The following is an 18,778-nucleotide window of genomic DNA, read 5'->3' on the forward strand; positions in this document are numbered from 1 at the left end:
ATACTTGCAGCCTTCTTCCCGACGCCCAACACCTGTCCTCACTGCCATGAATGGCTCGTCTCGTAGAATTACAGCATAACTGGGTCAGACTCTGAACTCTTACTCACTGCCTAAGTTCTTTCTATACAATTTTTTTAACATCTTTATTGGAGTATAATTGCTTTACAACGTTGTGTTAGTTTCTGCTATATAACAAAGTGAATCAGCTATATGCATACATATATCCCCATATCCCCTCCCTCTTGCATCTCCCTCCCACTCTCCCTATCCCACCCCTCTAGGTGGTCACAAAGCACCGAGCTGATCTCCCTGTGCTATGTGGTTGCTTCCCACTAGCTATCGATTTTACATTTTGTAGTGTATATATGTCCATGCTACTCTCTCACTTTGTCCCAGCTTACCCTTCCCCCTCCCCATGTCCTCAAGTCCATTCTCTACGTCTGCGTCTTTATTCGTGTCCTGCCCCTAGGTTCATCAGAACCACTTTTTTTGTTTTTTAGATTCCCTATATATGTGTTAGGATATGGTATTTGTTTTTCTCTTTCTGACTTACTTCACTCTGTATGACAGTCTGTAGGTCCACCCACCTCACTACAAATAACTCAATTTAGTTTCTTTTCATGGCTGAGTAATATTCCATTGTATATATGTGCCACAACTTCTTTATCCATTCATCTGCCAATGGACACTTAAGTTGCTTCCATGTCCTGGCTATTGTAAATAGTGCTGCAATGAACATTGTGGTAAATGTCTCTTCTTGAACTATGGTTTTCTCAGGATATATGCACAGTAGTGGGATTGCTGGGTCGTATGGTAGTTCTATTTGTAGTTTTTTAAGGAAACTTCATACTGTTTTCCATAGCGGCCATATCAATTTACATTCCCAACAGTGCAAGAGTGTTCCCTTTTCTCCACACCCTCTCCAGCATGTATTCTTTGTAGATTTTTTGATGATGGCCATTCTGACTGGTGTGAGGTGATACCTCATTGTAGTTTACATTTGCATTTCTCTAATGATTAGTGATGTTGAACATGCTTTCGTGTGTTTGTTGGCAATCTGTGTATCTTCTTTGGAGAAATGTCTCTTTAATCTTCTGCCCATTTTTTGATGGGGTTGTTTTTTTGATATTGAGCTGCATGAGCTGCTTGTCAATTTTTGAGATTAATCCTTGTCAGTTCCTTCGTTTGAAAATATTTTCTCCCATTCTGAGGGTTGTCTTTTCGTCTTGTTTATGGTTTCCTTTGCTGTGCAAAAGCTTTTAATCTATACAATTTTATAAGCGCTAGCCTGGACCACTCAGTACCGACATTTGCCTGGATGACCTCCCATGCCCACTGAATCACATATAGAGACCCCAGAAGTCCTTGCCCAGGCTAGTCTCTGGAATCAGTCAAATCCTCCCAGACCATGTCCTTCATTCTCAACTCACTCTTCCCTCTTCTCTTTCCATTTTTAACACTTGGTTTACCATTTCTCACGCTGAAGCATAATAATGGCTATGGGGAACTCATCTGGTCAATTTCTCTGTGCATCTGTCCAACAAGCCCTAATAAGGGACTGGAGATTCATCTCCCCAAAAGTTTAACATGTTGCAGAATGAGTAAAGCATAGGGAGATGGCTAAAAGAATCCATCCCAGTCAGTACCTGGTTACTCTACAGACACATATGGCAATGACCAGAGGACGGAAAAAGGAAAAGAAAGCAGCTGCCAGAAAAATAAAAAGTCTCCTTCTCCAGCTTCCTTCACAGTAATTTTTCCTCTGTCCTCATTCTGTACCATGAGCGCTGTAGCATCCTTATCTCTTTGGCCTTCATATCCTTAGTCTTATTTTTTAAGCACCATACTAAGTATTAAAATCTGGCAAAATAATTATTTACAATAGCATACAATTTACATATAATAGGTATGGAAACAACCTAAGTGTCCATCAATGGATAAATGGATAAAGATGTGAGATATATGCATATATATATATAATGGAATACTACTCAGCCATAAAAAGATGAAAATTTCGCTATTTGCAAAGACATGGATGGACCTTGAGGGTATTACGCTAGATGACATAAGTCAAAGAAAGACAAATACTGTAGAATGTCATGATATGTAGAATATAACAAACAAAACAAAAGAAATGAACAAAGCAAACCAAACAGAAACAAACACATAGCTACAGAGAACAGAGTAGTGGTTACCAGAGCAGAAGGGCCAGGGGAAGGAGGGGAGGACAAAATGGGCAAAGAGGACCAACTGTATGGTGATAGACGGAAACTAAGTTTTTGGTGGTGAGCATGCTATAGCATATACAGAAGTAGAAATATAAGGTTGTACACATGAAACAGACAATGTTATAAACCAATGTTACCTCAGTAAAAAAATAAATTTAAAAAAATCTGGCAAAATGGTTGCTATAAACAATAGATTAATACAGCTTTGTAGGTAGTATTGTAGCAAGTATTTTCTTAGTAACAGCAAGATTCAAATTCACTTGGAGCTTATAAAAAGCTGAGGAAAGAGTAGTTTCTCACTCCAAGTTATATCCCAAAGGCTACTGATTGGACAACTTTACAAAATATATATTAGTACAAAAAGTTCAAACATACACAAAAGTTATAAGGAAAGTTAATGAACCAACTTTTACAACTATTACAACTGTCAACTCACTCATGAATACTTATACTCTTATCCTCCCACCAGAGGTACTGTGAAGTTAAGGCCAGACGTACTATCACTTCATACATAAATATTTCAACTCATATCTCTTATAGATAAGATTTTAAAAATTATTAGCATAGTATCATTAAACCTCTAAAATGATTAATTCCTTAATGTAATTAAACATATAATTTTCAAATTCCCCAAATGTTTTTATTTGCTTGAATCATAAATAAAATAAGGTCCCTACATTGGAACCAGTCTCTTAAATCTCCTTGAAGCTACAGGTTCCCCTACCTCCTTCCTTTCCCCATCTTCCCATTCCTTGACATTTATTTGTTGATGAAATTGGCCTGTAGAAATCCCCACAGTCTGGGTTATGCTGATATACTCCTCATGGTGTCATTGGATACATGCCTCTTTCCCCTATATTTCCTGGAAATTGGTAGCAAGAACTACAGGCTTGATCAATTCAGCTCCATTTTCTGGCAAGACAACCTTATAGCTGGTGGTACTACCTGTTTTTCTCTCTTTTTGTGATATTAGCAACCATTGATGGTCACTGGCTATATCCCTTAATTCATTAGAGATTGCAAAATTGTGAGACAGTGACATTCTATCATTCCTCCATCTTTTAAGAGTTGGAATATGCCAACAATTAGAAACTTATCATCACCAACTACTTGGTTACTCTAAGCTACAGTTCATATAGGAAAGGTAGGGAAAAATACTTGAGTCTTTCCACTTATTACCAGTTTTCAAAATGAGTTAATTTACTAGCATCCCCCAAAGCAGACCAACTATTAGTATTTTTCTTTAGTATTATTGTGAGCTTCAAATTTAAATATATTTAATATGTTTCAATACACTGTAGATATTATTCTTACTGATCCTCAAATTGTCCCATTTTTGGCTCCTGAGTCCTTTAAGACACCCTTAGGAGTTTTTATAACTGTTTTCCTTTCTAAATTGACAAGATGTTCCAAGCTCATCTTGTACATTTCCTGCCCCAGACCTGGAAGTAGCTATTTTCCAAGGAGCTTTGGTTTACTTTAGTAGGAAATGGTATTTAGATACTATAGTCTCATTGTTAGGGGTGCTCATTGCTAGTGGGTTTGTCATTTTTCCAGGCCCTGCCATGAAAAAGAGCTAGAAAATTTACCATCACAGGATCTTTCCTTAACCTTAGCTATCTTTCATCTGTTTTTCCTTTAAACCACACTCAAAGGCTGGATTCCCAATAATATCTTAATCACTCATTTGCTTTATCCCATAAAATACATTTTTAAAAAACCTTAGAATAACAATACCAATATAACCACTATAATACTATTACTCTAAACAGTTTAAGATATTTTTAGAGATGTCATTGTCCTTTAATAACAATCTAGTAGCGATAGATAGTCAAGTTTGTTGACATTTGAAATAGCCCCTCCCTGCATGGTTGTTATATCAGCAACTCAATATATAATTAGGTACTTCTGTTTCAATTGGTTTCCATTTTTAGGGATCTTTTAAAATTAAATTCTGTGTTAAAATTATGCAAAATATGTATATGGTTCCAAGTTAAGGAGACAAAACAAGATGTATCCAGAGAAGTCTAGCTTCTACTCCTCTCTCCACCCACGACACTGTTTCCTCCATCACACTACAAATAACCATTTTTTTGTTGTTAAATTTTTGTTTTATCCTTTTTAAAAAAAAATTTCCAAATATTAGTATTCCCATTCCTTTCTTCAATGAATGATACACACTATATCTATTAGTCACCACCCTGCTTTTTTCCCCTGAAAGTCACTCTACAACAGTATAAAGAGACACTCTCCATTCCTTTCTATAGTTGTGGATGTAGTATATGTTATTCATCAAATTGTGTACTGACCAACAGATGGATTGTTTCTAACTTTTGCTATTACAAACACCACTGCAATAAATAGCCTCATATGTGCATCTTTTCTTATTTTTGCCTTGAGATAGGATCTCTAGAAATAGAACTGCCTGGCGAAAGGGTAAATAGAAATGTAATTTTTCTAGGTATTGACAAATTCTCTCCCCTAGGGCTTATATCATTTTGCATTTCCTACAGCAATGTTTGAGAGTGCCTGCTTCCCCCCATTCCCTCCACAGTCTCATCAACAGAATAACTTGTCAAACTTTTTAATTTCTGTCAATATGATTGGTAAAAAATGATGTATCAGTGTAGTATTAATCTGCATATTTATTAGTACAAATATTAAATAGCTTTTCATATGTTAGAGGCAATTTGCAGTTCTTTTTCTGCAAACCATCTGTTCTTATATCTTGCCCACTTTCTTGCTGAGTTGATAGTTTTCTTATTCTCTATTTTTTAGAAATACTAACCCTTTGTGATTAAAAACTGAAAATATCCTTCTCCAATTTGTCATCTTTTTTACTTTATTTATTATGTTTTCAGCTATAATAAAGTTATTATTTTTACCATAAAATTTATCTATATTTCCCTTATTGCATCTGGATTTTGAGTTATAGAGTGTTTATCCACTTCCAGGTTCAGAGGAATTCACCAGCCTTTTTCCTAGTACTTGTCTGGTTTCATTTTTGTATATTAAGTGACTGATTCACTTGTAATTTATCATTGGGATAGCACAAAGACTAAATCTAATACCATCTTCCTTCATTATTTAAACACTATTCATGTATATTTCTTCATTTTCCATTCAGTTCTGTTAGTCTGTCTTTTCAAGCACCAATACCACAGTTTTTATTATAAAGGCTTAATAAAATGTTTCAATATCTAGTAGGTCTACAACTCTCCTCTGCTGCTCTTCTTTAATGAGAGTTTTTCTTATTATTCTTACTTATTTATTCTTTCCAATGAAATTTATAATCAGCTTGCCTAGTTACAGGAAGCACACACAAAGAATCATTATAAAGTCAAAAATTAACTTTAGGGGATTGACAGATTTATGATGTTGAAACTAAAAGCTAAGAATAAGAACTAAAACTTGGAAAAAAGCATTAAAATAGTTTACCATTCTCTGCTTGTGAAAAGATACAGGCTGAACCCAGAAAACCTTTGCTACATTACCATGAGAAATTTTTATTTAAACAATTAAGATTAATAAGCAAAGGAACCAATCATTTCATGTATATCATGTATTGTGTAAACCAGCTGATTAGGAAAAAAACAAAATGATCAAATAACACAGGTATTAGAAATGCATTGCTCACCTTCCTTTTTCAGCCATTTCACAATGTTCCCTTCTTCCATTGTAGGAGACAGTGATGGCATTAGTATCGTAATAGGATCAGCTGAAATTGAAAAAAGGAAAGATTAAACACAAAAAATAATGCACCTCATGAGGCAGCAACAAAAAGTTCAAGTAAATTAATATCGAATTCAATTTGAGAAAAAAATATTCCAGTCTGAAAGACACCCAACTGGTCAAACTAAGTGTTCAGTAATCTTTTCTGGAATATTTTCAACTCCTTTTTCATAGTTCCCCAAGCCCTCTATGCATATTTTCAAGCCAGGTGCTTACAGGATTAAAAAAAAGAAAAGCTGATTTATGTTTCATCTTCTTTTCCTTCCCCTTTTGTTGCTGCAAAAAATATTTACAAGTAGAATGACCAAAGGAAAAGACAAAAAAAAAAAACCTAGAGTTCTGATAAACGACAACAGAAGAATTAAGATTAGACTTACAACAGAATAATCAAGATTAAACTTTAGAAACTTGTTGTGTTTTTACTTTAATCTAATATTACACTATTCAGAAATCAAAGGTCTTGCTGCTAAGTGTGAAAAGCAGAGGTTTGCTTTGTCAAGAATGACAGGGCAAGTGAACTTAAGTAGTTAAACTAATCTCAGATTGTGTTTCATAGCTAGGGATCCAAAAAGATAGACTCAAATCAGGTGACCTCTCAATAAAGCATAGCTACTTTTCCCTTAGATATCAAAAAAGGAGACACGCTATATATTTGGCCAGATGTGCTTCCCGATAATTCCACTGTCCAGGACCATACTTAAAGAGCGCACAGCTGTTAGATTACAATTTACATAAAGTTTATACTAATAAAATAGTTCACAGAGTGCTCCAGTGCTTATTTAGCAGTAGCCATAGTAACAAATTACATTGCCTGAAATCTTCCACAAAACCTATTCTCTCCTCAGATTATTAAACTCTCTGACCCAAAAAAGCAAAACACACCACATCTGACATAATTCAAATGTGGAAAAGGGTAGAATAAGGTTTTTTTTTCCCATTGATGTTTTAGGGTTAAAAATAAGGGAATTGATATCAAAAAAACAAACAACCTAATCCAAAAATGGGCAGAAGACCTAAATAGACATTTCTCCAAAGAAGATATACAGATTGCCAACAAACACATGAAAGGATGCTGAACATCACTAATCATTAGAGAAATGCAAATCAAAACCCAATGAGGTATCACCTCACACTGGTCAGAATGGCCATCATCAAAATATCTACAAACAATAAATGTTGGAGAGGGTATGGAGAAAACGGAACCCTCTTGCACTGTTGGTGGGAATGTAAATTGATGCAGCCACTATGGAGAACAGTATGGAGGTTCCTTAAAAAACTAAAAATAGAACTACCATATGACCCAGTAATCCCACTACTGGGCATATACCCTGAGAAAACCATAGTTCAAAAAGAGACATGTATCACAATGTTCAATGCAGCACTATTTACAATAGCCAGGACATGGAAGCAATCTAAGTGTCCATCGACAAATGAATGGATAAAGAAGATGTGGCACATATATACAATGGAATATTACTCAGCCATAAAAAGAAACAAAATTGAGTTATTTGTAGTGAGGTGGATGGACCTACAGACTGTCATACAGAGTGAAGTAAGTCAGAAAGAGAAAAACAAAAACCGTATGCTAACACATATATATGGAATCTAAAAAAAAAAAAGGTTCTGATGAACCTAGGGGTAGGACAGGAATAAAGACGCAGACGTAGAGAATGGACTTGAGGACATGGGGGGGGGAGGGTATGCTGGGAGGAAGTGAGAGAGTGGCATGGACATATATACACTACCAAATATAAAATAGATAGCTTGTGGGAAGCAGCCCCATAACACAGGGAGATCAGCTCGGTGCTTTGTGACCACCTAGAGGGGTGGGATAGGGAGAGTGGGGGGCAGGCGATAAGGGGATATATGTATACATATAGCTGATTCACTTTGTTATACAGCAGAAACTAACACAATTGTAAAGCAATTATACTCCAATAAAGATGTGTTAAAAAATAAAGGAATTGAATACTAATGTTAAATGTAGTTAAATATTTCCTTTGGGAAACTGAACTAATGTTATTGTAATTTCAAATGGAGAGTTCCTATGGCTTCATGGTAAAGAAGTGCCATTTCTGAAGCATTTGGAAGGAAGCTTCTATCCTCCCATCACTGTTCATTCACTCCCCTCTAAAGGACTGGGAAAAGGATCCAGGCAAAGACATCTGCCTCAGCCTTTTCCTCATTTTAAGACCTGCCTGCCTATAGGGAACCTGTATTTTCCTTTCAGTTCTTCTATGCACTAGGCATAAATGGACCTGCCTTTCAAAGGCAGGTAGTAAGCCCACCTCTCTCTATTCCTGCCATCAGGGCCCAGTGGGTGCTGGGAAGCAATTCAGGATGTGTGTTTGCTTTGTATACACAAACTGTCTCTCTCAAACAAAAGCCCAAAGTCTAAACAGGGGTTGTACTGAGGAGTCCAACTGTAAAAGGCCACAGATTTAAGTCACATTTTCCAATACAACAAAACCATCAACATTAAAACTGTTACTTTGATCTCCATCTGTCTGGTTTTTGCCTTCTCAATTGGTACCAATCTACAAGGATAGAAATGTAGAATCATCACTCTCAATACCCCAACAATGATAGAGCCCGAACCAAATTCTAAGTCAACATGCCCATTTCATCAATGAGAAAACTACAATCCACTGATTACGGGATTTGAATTCTGCCTAACTCTCAAGGCTGTCCTCTCCTACACTGTACTACTGCTCATCGATAATTGATGATCCTTACCATTATGGATTATCAACTAATTAATCATTGGTTATTTATAGCCTATTCATCCAGAAATTCATACAGAACAAACCAGACATATCAAATCTATGTGAGCATTCTTCACGTGTCCAATCAAGCAGCCTAACAATCCCTCTCTATCAAAAAGTTCAAGCCTGGCATTACGAGATGCAATATTTCAAAATTATATACACAGTAAATTTATACATCAAATAGAGTTCCACTACAAAGAAGCAAAATAAATGAACTTCTATGATTCTATGTCCAGATTCCAATTTATGACAAATATCAACTCAGTTCTCTCAAAACAAAGTCTCTCTTCAATATGTTTATACCTTGGTTCTAGTTACCATGATACAATTAATATTTATTTTATGATTCTCTCTATTATAATCTCTCACCTACGAGACCTTCACATTTTTCCTGACACTAAGTACTTCATTATGAAACTTTTTGCGTTTTATGAATTACCACATCAAGAACCTTAAAAATTTTCATATTTTAAAAATAAAAAGAACATAATCACTCCTCATACAGCCACCCTTCATAGATGAACTGAAATCGCTTCTCTGAATAATGACTGAAAAATATAAAAATTCTGTAATAGATCACTATCCTTACTCCGAAATGAAGGTGACAAAAACCAGAGAAAGACATTTTGGACATTTCCATTATTCGGTACTATCTCTTGATTGCTTATACTGACTTATATGGAGAGTACAATGTGCAATGTATTTTCTTTTTCTTTTTTTTTTTTTTTTGCGATACGCGGGCCTCTCACTGTTGTGGCCTCTCCCGTTGCGGAGCACAGGCTCCGCGGCCATGGCTCACGGGTCCAGCTGCTCCGAGGCATGTGGGATCTTCCCAGACCAGGGCACGAACCCGTGTCCCCTGCATCGGCAGGCGGACTCTCAACCACTGCGCCACCAGGGAAGCCCTGCAATGTATTTTCTGATTAATCTAACTAACCTATATCCTCAGATGCTCATGCTAGAAAATGATTTTTAAAAGGAAGCATTAATTTATTAATAATAATGCATATTTCATTCTAGTGGATCCTCTTTCAACCTGAACATTACATACATCTTTTCCAAATATATTTTTTCCAGTGGGAAGGTAATTATATAATCATAATATCAGTTTTGAATGACAGGGCTGCATATAACTAATATCTGGCCTTTATGGCTGCCATCAATTCTACTGAAGATAGTGTTGGCTTTTCTAGACTCCTTGGAATTTTAACCTACACATAATGTTGTTTAATTTCATTAGGAATTATATGTAGCTTCCCTTCTCATTCCAATAAGCAGTACATTCTACCTTTTTCCTGTCAAACTGAGGAGGCCTTGAAATGGGCACCAATTACAGTTCCTACTCGTAACTGGGCACAACTATAGTAAGAATAAAGGAAATGCGGTTTTTTACTCCACTGGTCATACAGGTTATTTCAATTAGTACTCAAAAAATACCCCAAATTTTGTTAGACTTTAACCCTTTTGTAGTCATTTTAGTGTTCTATTTCTTTTCATCAAGCTAACAAAGTATACCTAATGGTCTAAGTATACCTATAAAGTCTGCCCTTCTATAGCAGTTAAAAAACATATTTAAAAACTTTTAAGGTAACTACCGTAACGTACATTGTTCCAGTTTATATTTAAATATACTGATTTTAACAGCAGAGTCTCACAAATCCATCACAACTGTCTTAATCTCTTTTTTTTTTTTTTTTTTGCCTCAATATAACGACACAATAAGTTGAAATTTTTCACTCAGTATATTGCTGCTTTACCTTCCTTATCAGGCACATGAGCAATTGATCAATCAGCGAATCTTACAGCAATCTACACTAATCTAATTTCTTGTTCTCTAGAGTATTTCTTTTATCTCAAAACACGCGTACTTTAGCAAAACCTATAAAAGCTTTAAATTGATGATGTATACATCAATTCTAAAAGGTTTCCAGATTTTTTTTAAAAAGATTAATATAAGCAAACTCTTAAAATACAAATGCAGAACAAACAGCTTTGTGGCTAATAATGAAGCAGATCTAAGCTCCATTACTCTGACTGAAGTAATTAAGGAAATTCCACAATTTACTTATGGTACTGCTTGGACGTCATGCTCTAGTCCATTAATACGACTATAATCCAAACACAAAAATCATGAAATGAAGACAGACAAATTGAAGAAATAAATTACCCTGTACTTTTTTAGTTCAGCTCTCTGTTCCTTACATTAATTTGCTTCTTTTTAAATAGGAAGAGATGCTGCTCATTTAATCACCTCTCTTTCCAATGCAAGAACTCATTAAATAAAATTGACCTTTAAAATTTCTGCTTAAATTAAACAATTCTGCCATCTGCAGGCTGGATGAAATAAAGCCATAAGACATAAAGGTAATTTCAAAATCAATACCAGGGCATAGAATAATATTAATACTGCAGTTTTGAATAAAGGTAAAGCAATTTTTTAAAAGATAAGTGCTTGTCATATGGGTCTTCTTTGTTCAAATACTTATTTTGGCATAAGAATAGATTGAAAATGTCACAAATACTTACTTTGGTATAAGAATAGATTGAAAATGTCACAAATACATTTTGGTATAAGAATACATTGAAAATGTCAAAGAACAACAATAGAAAATGTATGCATAGTAGTTTGTGAGAAAATAGCATTTAGAGTAATAAATGTAATGAAAGATGTCCACAAACAGTATACATGGCATAATCCAATTTCTACCTGCTTAGCTTGTATGTACACAAAGACTGAAAGGATATACTCCAAAATGACAACAGTACCTATCTCTAGTTGATGGTTTTATTATACCTGCTTTTTATTTCTTTGTTTCTTGTTACTTTTAAACAAAACCCCACAAGAACAGGGAGAAAAGAAGGAACAATAGAACACAATTTTGGAAGCAGAAAAGTAAATAATGTAGATAGTAATAATTGACTAAAGAGAGACTAGAAAGCTGAATGCTAAACTAGAAGTGGAGAAAGCTGAGATAATCAACCTGGTTTATACAAGAATTTCCCAAAGGCCCAAGAACTGGCAGTACGGAGGACCTCTGGAAATACTGGGGGCGGTGCGGTGGGAGGTTTGGGTGAATGCTATTTAAGTGCTGGGTAACACCACCCTCATTCAACCGAAGACTGGAGGTTGTTTCCTCTGCAGAGGTAAAAGAGAAGACCTTTGGAACAGAGGGTGAACCTACACACCTGGAGATACTGTATATAGAAACTGCAAAAGTAAGTTAACTGAGAGATCAGCTGAAGTGACTGACAATACCAGAAATTGTGCTAAAAAGATATTAGATGGTGTGGGATGAATTAGTAATAGTTACAGAGAAAACTGAAGGAAAAATTTTAAAGGCAACGACTTGAAAAAAAGCAAAAAGTAAGAAAGGTAACAATCATAATATGGGACGATATAGGACAATTCTCAGTTAAGCATTATTTGTTTGGTGTAAGCACTGAATATAGATTTAATTAAGAATTGCAAAATAACTACATTGGGAGAATGGTGGAAGGAAAACAGGGGAATGACTGATCAGAAGTCATACACAGATAATATATAACATATATAATATACAACATAAAATAGAGAGATGAGCAAATGCCAGAGGACACTTAGAAGCAACAAGAGACAAAACTTGTTGCTTCTAAGGAGGAAGATGACTGGGGGAGCAGGGAGAGATGGGTCAGAGACCCACCGTATTGTTATAAGCCTTTTAGTATCATTTGACTATTTAAACTATATGCATGCACGACTGTGTTAAATTTTTTTTTTTTTTTTTTTTTGCGGTATGCGGGCCTCTCACTGTTGCGGCCTCTCCCATTGTGGAGCACAGGCTCCGGACGTGCAGGCTCAGCGGCCATGGCTCACGGGCCCAGCCGCTCCGCGGCATGTGGGATCTTCCCGGACCGCGGCACGAACCCGTGTCCCCTGCATCGGCAGGTGGACCCCCAACCACTGCGCCACCAGGGAAGCCCTTAAAATATTTTATTATTTAATAAAATGACTAATTTTTTTTTTTAACTTAAACAGCAGCACACCACTGTGATTTAGAGAACAGGCACTGGAGCCAAACTGCCTAGGTTCAAATTATCAACCCAGCACCTACAAGTTACCTAGTCATTCTGTGCTCTGATTGCCTCTTCTGTAAAATAAAGAGTTTGGTAAGGACTAAATAAGGTTACACATGCCAAGTCATTACAATGGGGTCTGGCAAAAAGTCTCATCAAAAATGTTAGCTGTTTATTATTAATACGCAGCACAGAAATGGTTAAGAGTAGACTCTGAAGGCAGCCAGACAGCTGGCTAGATGTATCACAATATCCTACTTTACAATTCCTTCCTCAGGTAATGAGCGATGGATTCACAGGTTCCTTTCACCTTCCCAATCTAAACATGAAGGTTTCCTTTCTACTCTTTACCTTATCCAGCCTTGTCCTCATTGCTAAAGTACACTAACTCTTGAACTCTCTTTTAACTGTATTGCACATTTGAAAACCAAACTCTCATTAATGTCATTGGCAAATGTTTTACTTTCTGTGGTACTGTCATATTGACTACTAAAGCTAAAGAGTAAATGTAGGCATTCAACAAATGCTTTCTGAGCTCCTGCTATCCTAGCCTTAGACCCACATAAGACCAGAATCTTGACCTCAAAGGATTATAGTTTAAATGGGAAGTCAAGACAAATACACAAGTACTAGAGGGTAGCATATAAACATGCCGTGAGAATGCCAAAGAGCTGAGAGTCGAGATTCTAGCTGTTCAAAAAAGGAAATCTTGATTTGTGTGCTAGTACCACTTTATACTCATTAGAATGGCTATTATCAAAAAAACAAGGTGTTGGCAAGATGTGGAGAAATTAGAGCCCTTGTGCACTGTTGGTGGAAAAGTAAAACAATGCAGCTTCTGTGGAAAAACAACCCAATGGTTCCTCAAAAAGTTAAACACTGAATGACCATTTATTTGATCAGGCCACCTCACTTCTGGGTATACACCCAAAATAACTGAAAGCGGGAACTCAAACAGGAGTTTGCACAACCATGTTCACGGCAGCATTATTCACAATGGCCAAAAGGTGAAAACAGCCCAAGTGTCCGTGGATAGATGAACGCATAGACAAAATATTGTGGTATATACATCCAATAAAATGTGATTCGGCCTTAAAAAGGGATGAGATTCAGATATCTGCAACAACATGGATGAAACTTGAAGACATTATGCTAAGTGAAATAAGCCAGACACAAAAAGACAAATATTTTATGATTCTGCTTTTATGAGGTACCTAGAAGAGGCAAATTCACAGAGAAAGTAGAACAGGGGTTACCAGGGGCTAGGGAGAGGGGAGAATGGGGAGTTGTTGTTTAATGGGTACAGAGTTTCAGTTTGGGATTATGAAAAAGTTCTGGAGACAGTGGTAATAGCTGCACACAATGTGAGCACTCTTAATGCCCTGGAACTAAACACTTAAAAATAGTTAAAATGGTAGATTTTATATATATTTTACAATAAAAAATAACTTTTAATTTTAAAAATCTGCTGAGCAAATAAAACAAGGTGAGGGACCAGCAGAGATATTCCAGGTGAGGGAGACATCATATGCTAATAAAGAGGTGGGAATTACAGCTTAGTCTGGCTAAAGAGTAGAACGTAATGGAAATGAAAAGTAGGCCATGTAAGTTAGAAAAAGTATGTTGGGACTACTGCCTTATAGTAGGTAGCCATAGTACCTTCTAGTACACTCTAACACCTAGTTAATGGGTTTGACATTATTTAAATACCAATGGAAAGACATGAAAAAAATTTCGAGCAAGTGAAAGAAATAACCACAATAAAAAAATTGAACTTGTTTGCAGTTCCACAGACATAGCCATGTTCACAAGGCTATAATTTACAAAAAAGAAACGAAGAAAAACTGCACATGCTTTGAGACGGTCACAACTATAAACCCTGCAGAAAAGCTAAAATAATGGGATTTTAAATACAAAGTGAAGATACCCATGAACATGTTACCTGTTCTCCTTTACTGACTTAGAACACTTGTCCTGAGAGACTGAAAAGGCATGTAAGGACCAGATCCTTCTAAGAAAAGAAAGGAAAGTAAGGGGACCCAGTTGCAGTAGAGGAACTATTTTATTGTTTGATCAGAGAAGGCGTCCTCTGACAAAGTGAGTAGAGCTGAATGGAGGTAGCCATGCAAATCTCTGATGGAGAGCCTTCGAAACGGAGGAAACAGCAAGCACAAGAATGAGCAGAGGGCTTCCCTGGTGGTGCAGTGGTTGAGAATCCGCCTGCCAATGCAGGGGACACGGGTTCGAGCCCTGGTCCGGGATGATCCCACATGCCGCAGAGCAGCTAAGCCCGTGTGCCACAACTACTGAGCCCGTGCTCTAGAGCCCACAAGCCACAACTACTGAGTCCACGTGCTACAACTACTGAAGCCCACACACCTAGGGCCCATGCTCCACAACAAGAGAAGCCACCATAATGAGAAGCCTGCACACCGCAATGAAGAGTAGCCCCTGCTCGCCACAACTAGAGAATGCCCACGTGCAGCAACGAAGACCCAATGCAGCCAAAAATAAATAAATTAAAAATATTAAAAAATAAGAACATAGAAAAAATAAATTGTATGTTTACCCACATAAGAAAAATAAATTAAAAATAAATAATTTTTTTTAAGTTTAAAAAAAAAAAATGTGCAGAGAGCATGCTTGGTATGTTCAGAACTCACCCAGGGAGCCTGTGTGCTGGAGTGGAGTGAGTGTGAGGTGAGGCATGGTCAGAGCTGAACTCAGAGAGGTGGAGGATTCATATCATATTGTGCTTTGTAAACCACAGTTAAGGACTTCAGATTTCATTCTGAGTTTAATGAGAAGCTCTTGGAGGGTTTTCAGCAGAGGAGTAACATGATCTGATTTATAATTTAAAAGCAGCACTCTGAAAGCTGCACGTAGAATGGCCTGTACTGGGCCAAGGGTGGTGGTAGAGACATCTATTGGGACACTCCTGCAATAATCTAGATTAGAGGTGGTGGTAGCTTGCACCAGTCTAGTTGGTAGCAGAAGTGGTGAGGAGTGGTCAGATTACATTTAAAGGTAGAGTCAACAAGAATTTCTGATAGTTTGGATGTGGCATATGAAAGTCAGGAGTCAAGGATGACTTGAGTTAGGAGTACAAGTGGAAAAAACCCAAAAATCCAAATTAGATGCCATAGCTCCAAAAGGAACATTTTTCTTTCTATAAAAAGTGCCCCAGGGGCTTCCCTAGTGGCGCAGTAGTTGAGAGTCCGCCTGCAGACGCAGGGAACACGGGTTCATGCCCCAGTCCGGGAAGATCCCACATGCCGCGGAGCGGCGGGGCCCGTGAGCCATGGCCGCTGAGCTTGCGCGTCCGGAGCCTGTGCTCCGTCCGCAACGGGAGAGGCCGCAACAGAGAGAGGCCCGCCTACCGCAAAAAGCAAAAAACAAAAAACAGCCCATTAGTACAGCACCATCTCTACACCCTAAATTCACAAAAATAGTCCCTTATAAAACTCTCCTCAAATTACCCCTTTCTAGAGTGTCATCGATTCCCTTGCCAGGAGCCCGTAAAAAGATTTAAGAGGGTGGCATTGAAGTAACAAGAAAAATTTCAAACCACAAGGAAGGTCACTCCATTTGAAGGAACAACATGAGCAAAGAAAGGAAAGATAAGTACAGATGTTTAGGTAAAGGTGAATGATCGGATGAGCCTAAATGCACAAACTTAGCCCAAACCCAGATCCGAATCAAAATTTCCAAATTACTGCCTTTGTTGTAGTCACTTGGGTAAATGTATCCAAGAGTCATTTGTTTATAGTTTGAACCCCTATATTAAAATGCACCTTTCTTGTTCTCAGATATGGCAAATACCCTTGCAAAGTAGCACAATTATTTTCTGTAGGAAATGACCGAAATTAGGTGGCATTTATAGATAAATTACAGGGAGATCTACAAGTTTCCTGGAATCACATACAAAATTTTGCATGTATGCATTTTTCTGAAGAAGTGGTATAGCTTTTATCAGTTTTCAAATAGGTTTATGCCTCTCTAAAAGTCAGTGCTAGTAGATTCCCAAAGAAACTCTCCTGAATTTAAATTTACCAACCTTAATTCTTCCCTAGAAATGTTTCATTAACACAAGAAAGACCTTGATTGAAAAAAAGTATCCAGTAGATCACCAGCTATAGTAAACTGCTTACCAAGTACAAAAAATAAAAAGAGTCACCATACACTCCATTTTGTTTACAGAATCTGTTGATTCCTTCATACACTTAGTACTGAATGATACATTTACAAAGACCCTGCTGGAATTGTAAGGTATGTCAGAATGGCTACAGAACTATTTTCTCTGGGTGAAATAAACCAAACACTTCAGAAGAGGTTTCAGCTTGCAATATCAGTCTTCTTGGTATTAAACTATAAAATTTAAATTCTACATGAATCCCAGTTTATTCTGCAATCTTGGAACAAGGGCAAAAAGAAATCACCACTCAAGAGTGTAGGAAAAGAATGAACACGTGCATAACAGTTTGGGGATTTATACATTTTTTCGTAAAGGCAAATGATGCTCAAGACAACAATAAGGTGTATTTAAGAGTATATCACCTTAGAAACTTACAGAGAGGTCAGTGACATATACTTTAACTCTTAAATGGTCTTACCATCCTTTATACACAGTCTGGAATTTTAGTATCTTATTTAAAATAATGATATCATGACTGTTGCTGAAATACCATTTCACAATGTAGATATTATCAGAATATATCACCTCTTAAAAAAAAAAGAAGTTTCATCACTGGATCGTAAAATCTCAGTGCACTCATCTTAACATTAACTTCGTGTAACATTTTTTTCTGAGCCTAAAGTAGCTCAGAATATGTAGGCAATGCCTACTGCACCTAATTTTTTATATTACAATTCATCCTGTGAAGTGACTGAATGATGCGCAGGTAATAATACACTCAGTACCTGCCTGCCACCCATGTGAAGAAAAATAATGCCGGGCACACTATATTACATGGTATCAAACACTGTAAGAATTATGTTAATTGTGTCAATACCACTCTTTAATGACGACTTTCTATAATAAATTTTGTGAACAAAGAAGAATTTCAATGACTATCCAGTTCTACAAGGGTTAAGTCATAACCCACTCAAGTTGCCCAGCCACAGTGCGACCCGAGAGGAATTCAGGATGAAGCACTCTGCTTTGGATGAACAGGCCCTTAGATAGTTCGAAGCATATCTCAGGAAGAACTTCAATGACCCTGGATTCTTACATCTTCCTATTCGTAGAAATATACTAAAACCATTAACATGAGTTATCTGTTCTTTGTGATTAGCAGTAATCTTTTACCAAGATATATGCTTGACTGTATGTATTTCCTAGACAAAAAAAATTCATATACAATCTGGCTTCCCCCCTACCTCTGCAGAGCAGTGCCTCGGACCTGAGTGGCTGTCTCCCGTGCTATAACCGTCAGTAAGCCGCTGAATAAAACTTAAACTCACAACTCTTATGTTGTATGTCTTTAAGTCGACACCTTCTGGGTAAGATTCCCCTCCTAAATTTTCACTCTTTCAGGCTCATGTTTTGGTTAAACATTCTTCCCGACCTATGTCTAATGGCTGGACATTTACAAATTGGGTCCTTTACCATAGTGGTCGCGTGGAGCAACCCAAGTGGCCTCGAAGGTCTCCAACAAAGACAGGTCAGGAGAATGAATAAAAACTGCTAACGGTGACGTCTGAATCTCAACAAACTTGGTCAACCTAACAACTCTAAAGAAACCTGAAATGTGACTGGGAAAAGGCCTAAGAGATGCCTCACAACCCAAATTCCAAGGCAAGGTCACAGAGAAGCCATATCAACCAGGTGGACAGGGACGGAATCAAGTTCTCCTACTTTCCCCAAAAGCCCTTTGCGGCATGCAGTAGGCCAAGTCAGCAGACTCCTCCCCAAGAAAAAGCCAAGGGAACAGTGAGCCCCTGGCAACTCACACCCAGATACAGGCCTTCAATCAAAAAGCTCCAGCCCCAGCCCCA

The 18,778-nt window shown here is 37.2% G+C and overlaps 1 protein-coding gene across 2 annotated transcripts in view; it reads right to left on the reverse strand.

The window, feature by feature from the left end:
• PDHX (pyruvate dehydrogenase complex component X) overlaps positions 1 to 18,778 on the reverse strand; it is a gene marked incomplete at both ends in the record, with an annotated part of 72,842 nt that overhangs the window by 53,801 nt on the left and 263 nt on the right. For both annotated transcript variants that reach the window (XM_079709516.1, XM_079709517.1), the window contains one exon: positions 5,866 to 5,946. In XM_079709516.1, coding sequence (XP_079565642.1) covers positions 5,866 to 5,946 — 81 coding nt within the window. The remainder of the gene's footprint in view (positions 1 to 5,865; positions 5,947 to 18,778) is intronic.

Source organism: Hyperoodon ampullatus, assembly GCF_949752795.1.
Source record: "Hyperoodon ampullatus genome assembly, chromosome: 7".
NCBI lineage: Eukaryota > Metazoa > Chordata > Mammalia > Artiodactyla > Ziphiidae > Hyperoodon > Hyperoodon ampullatus.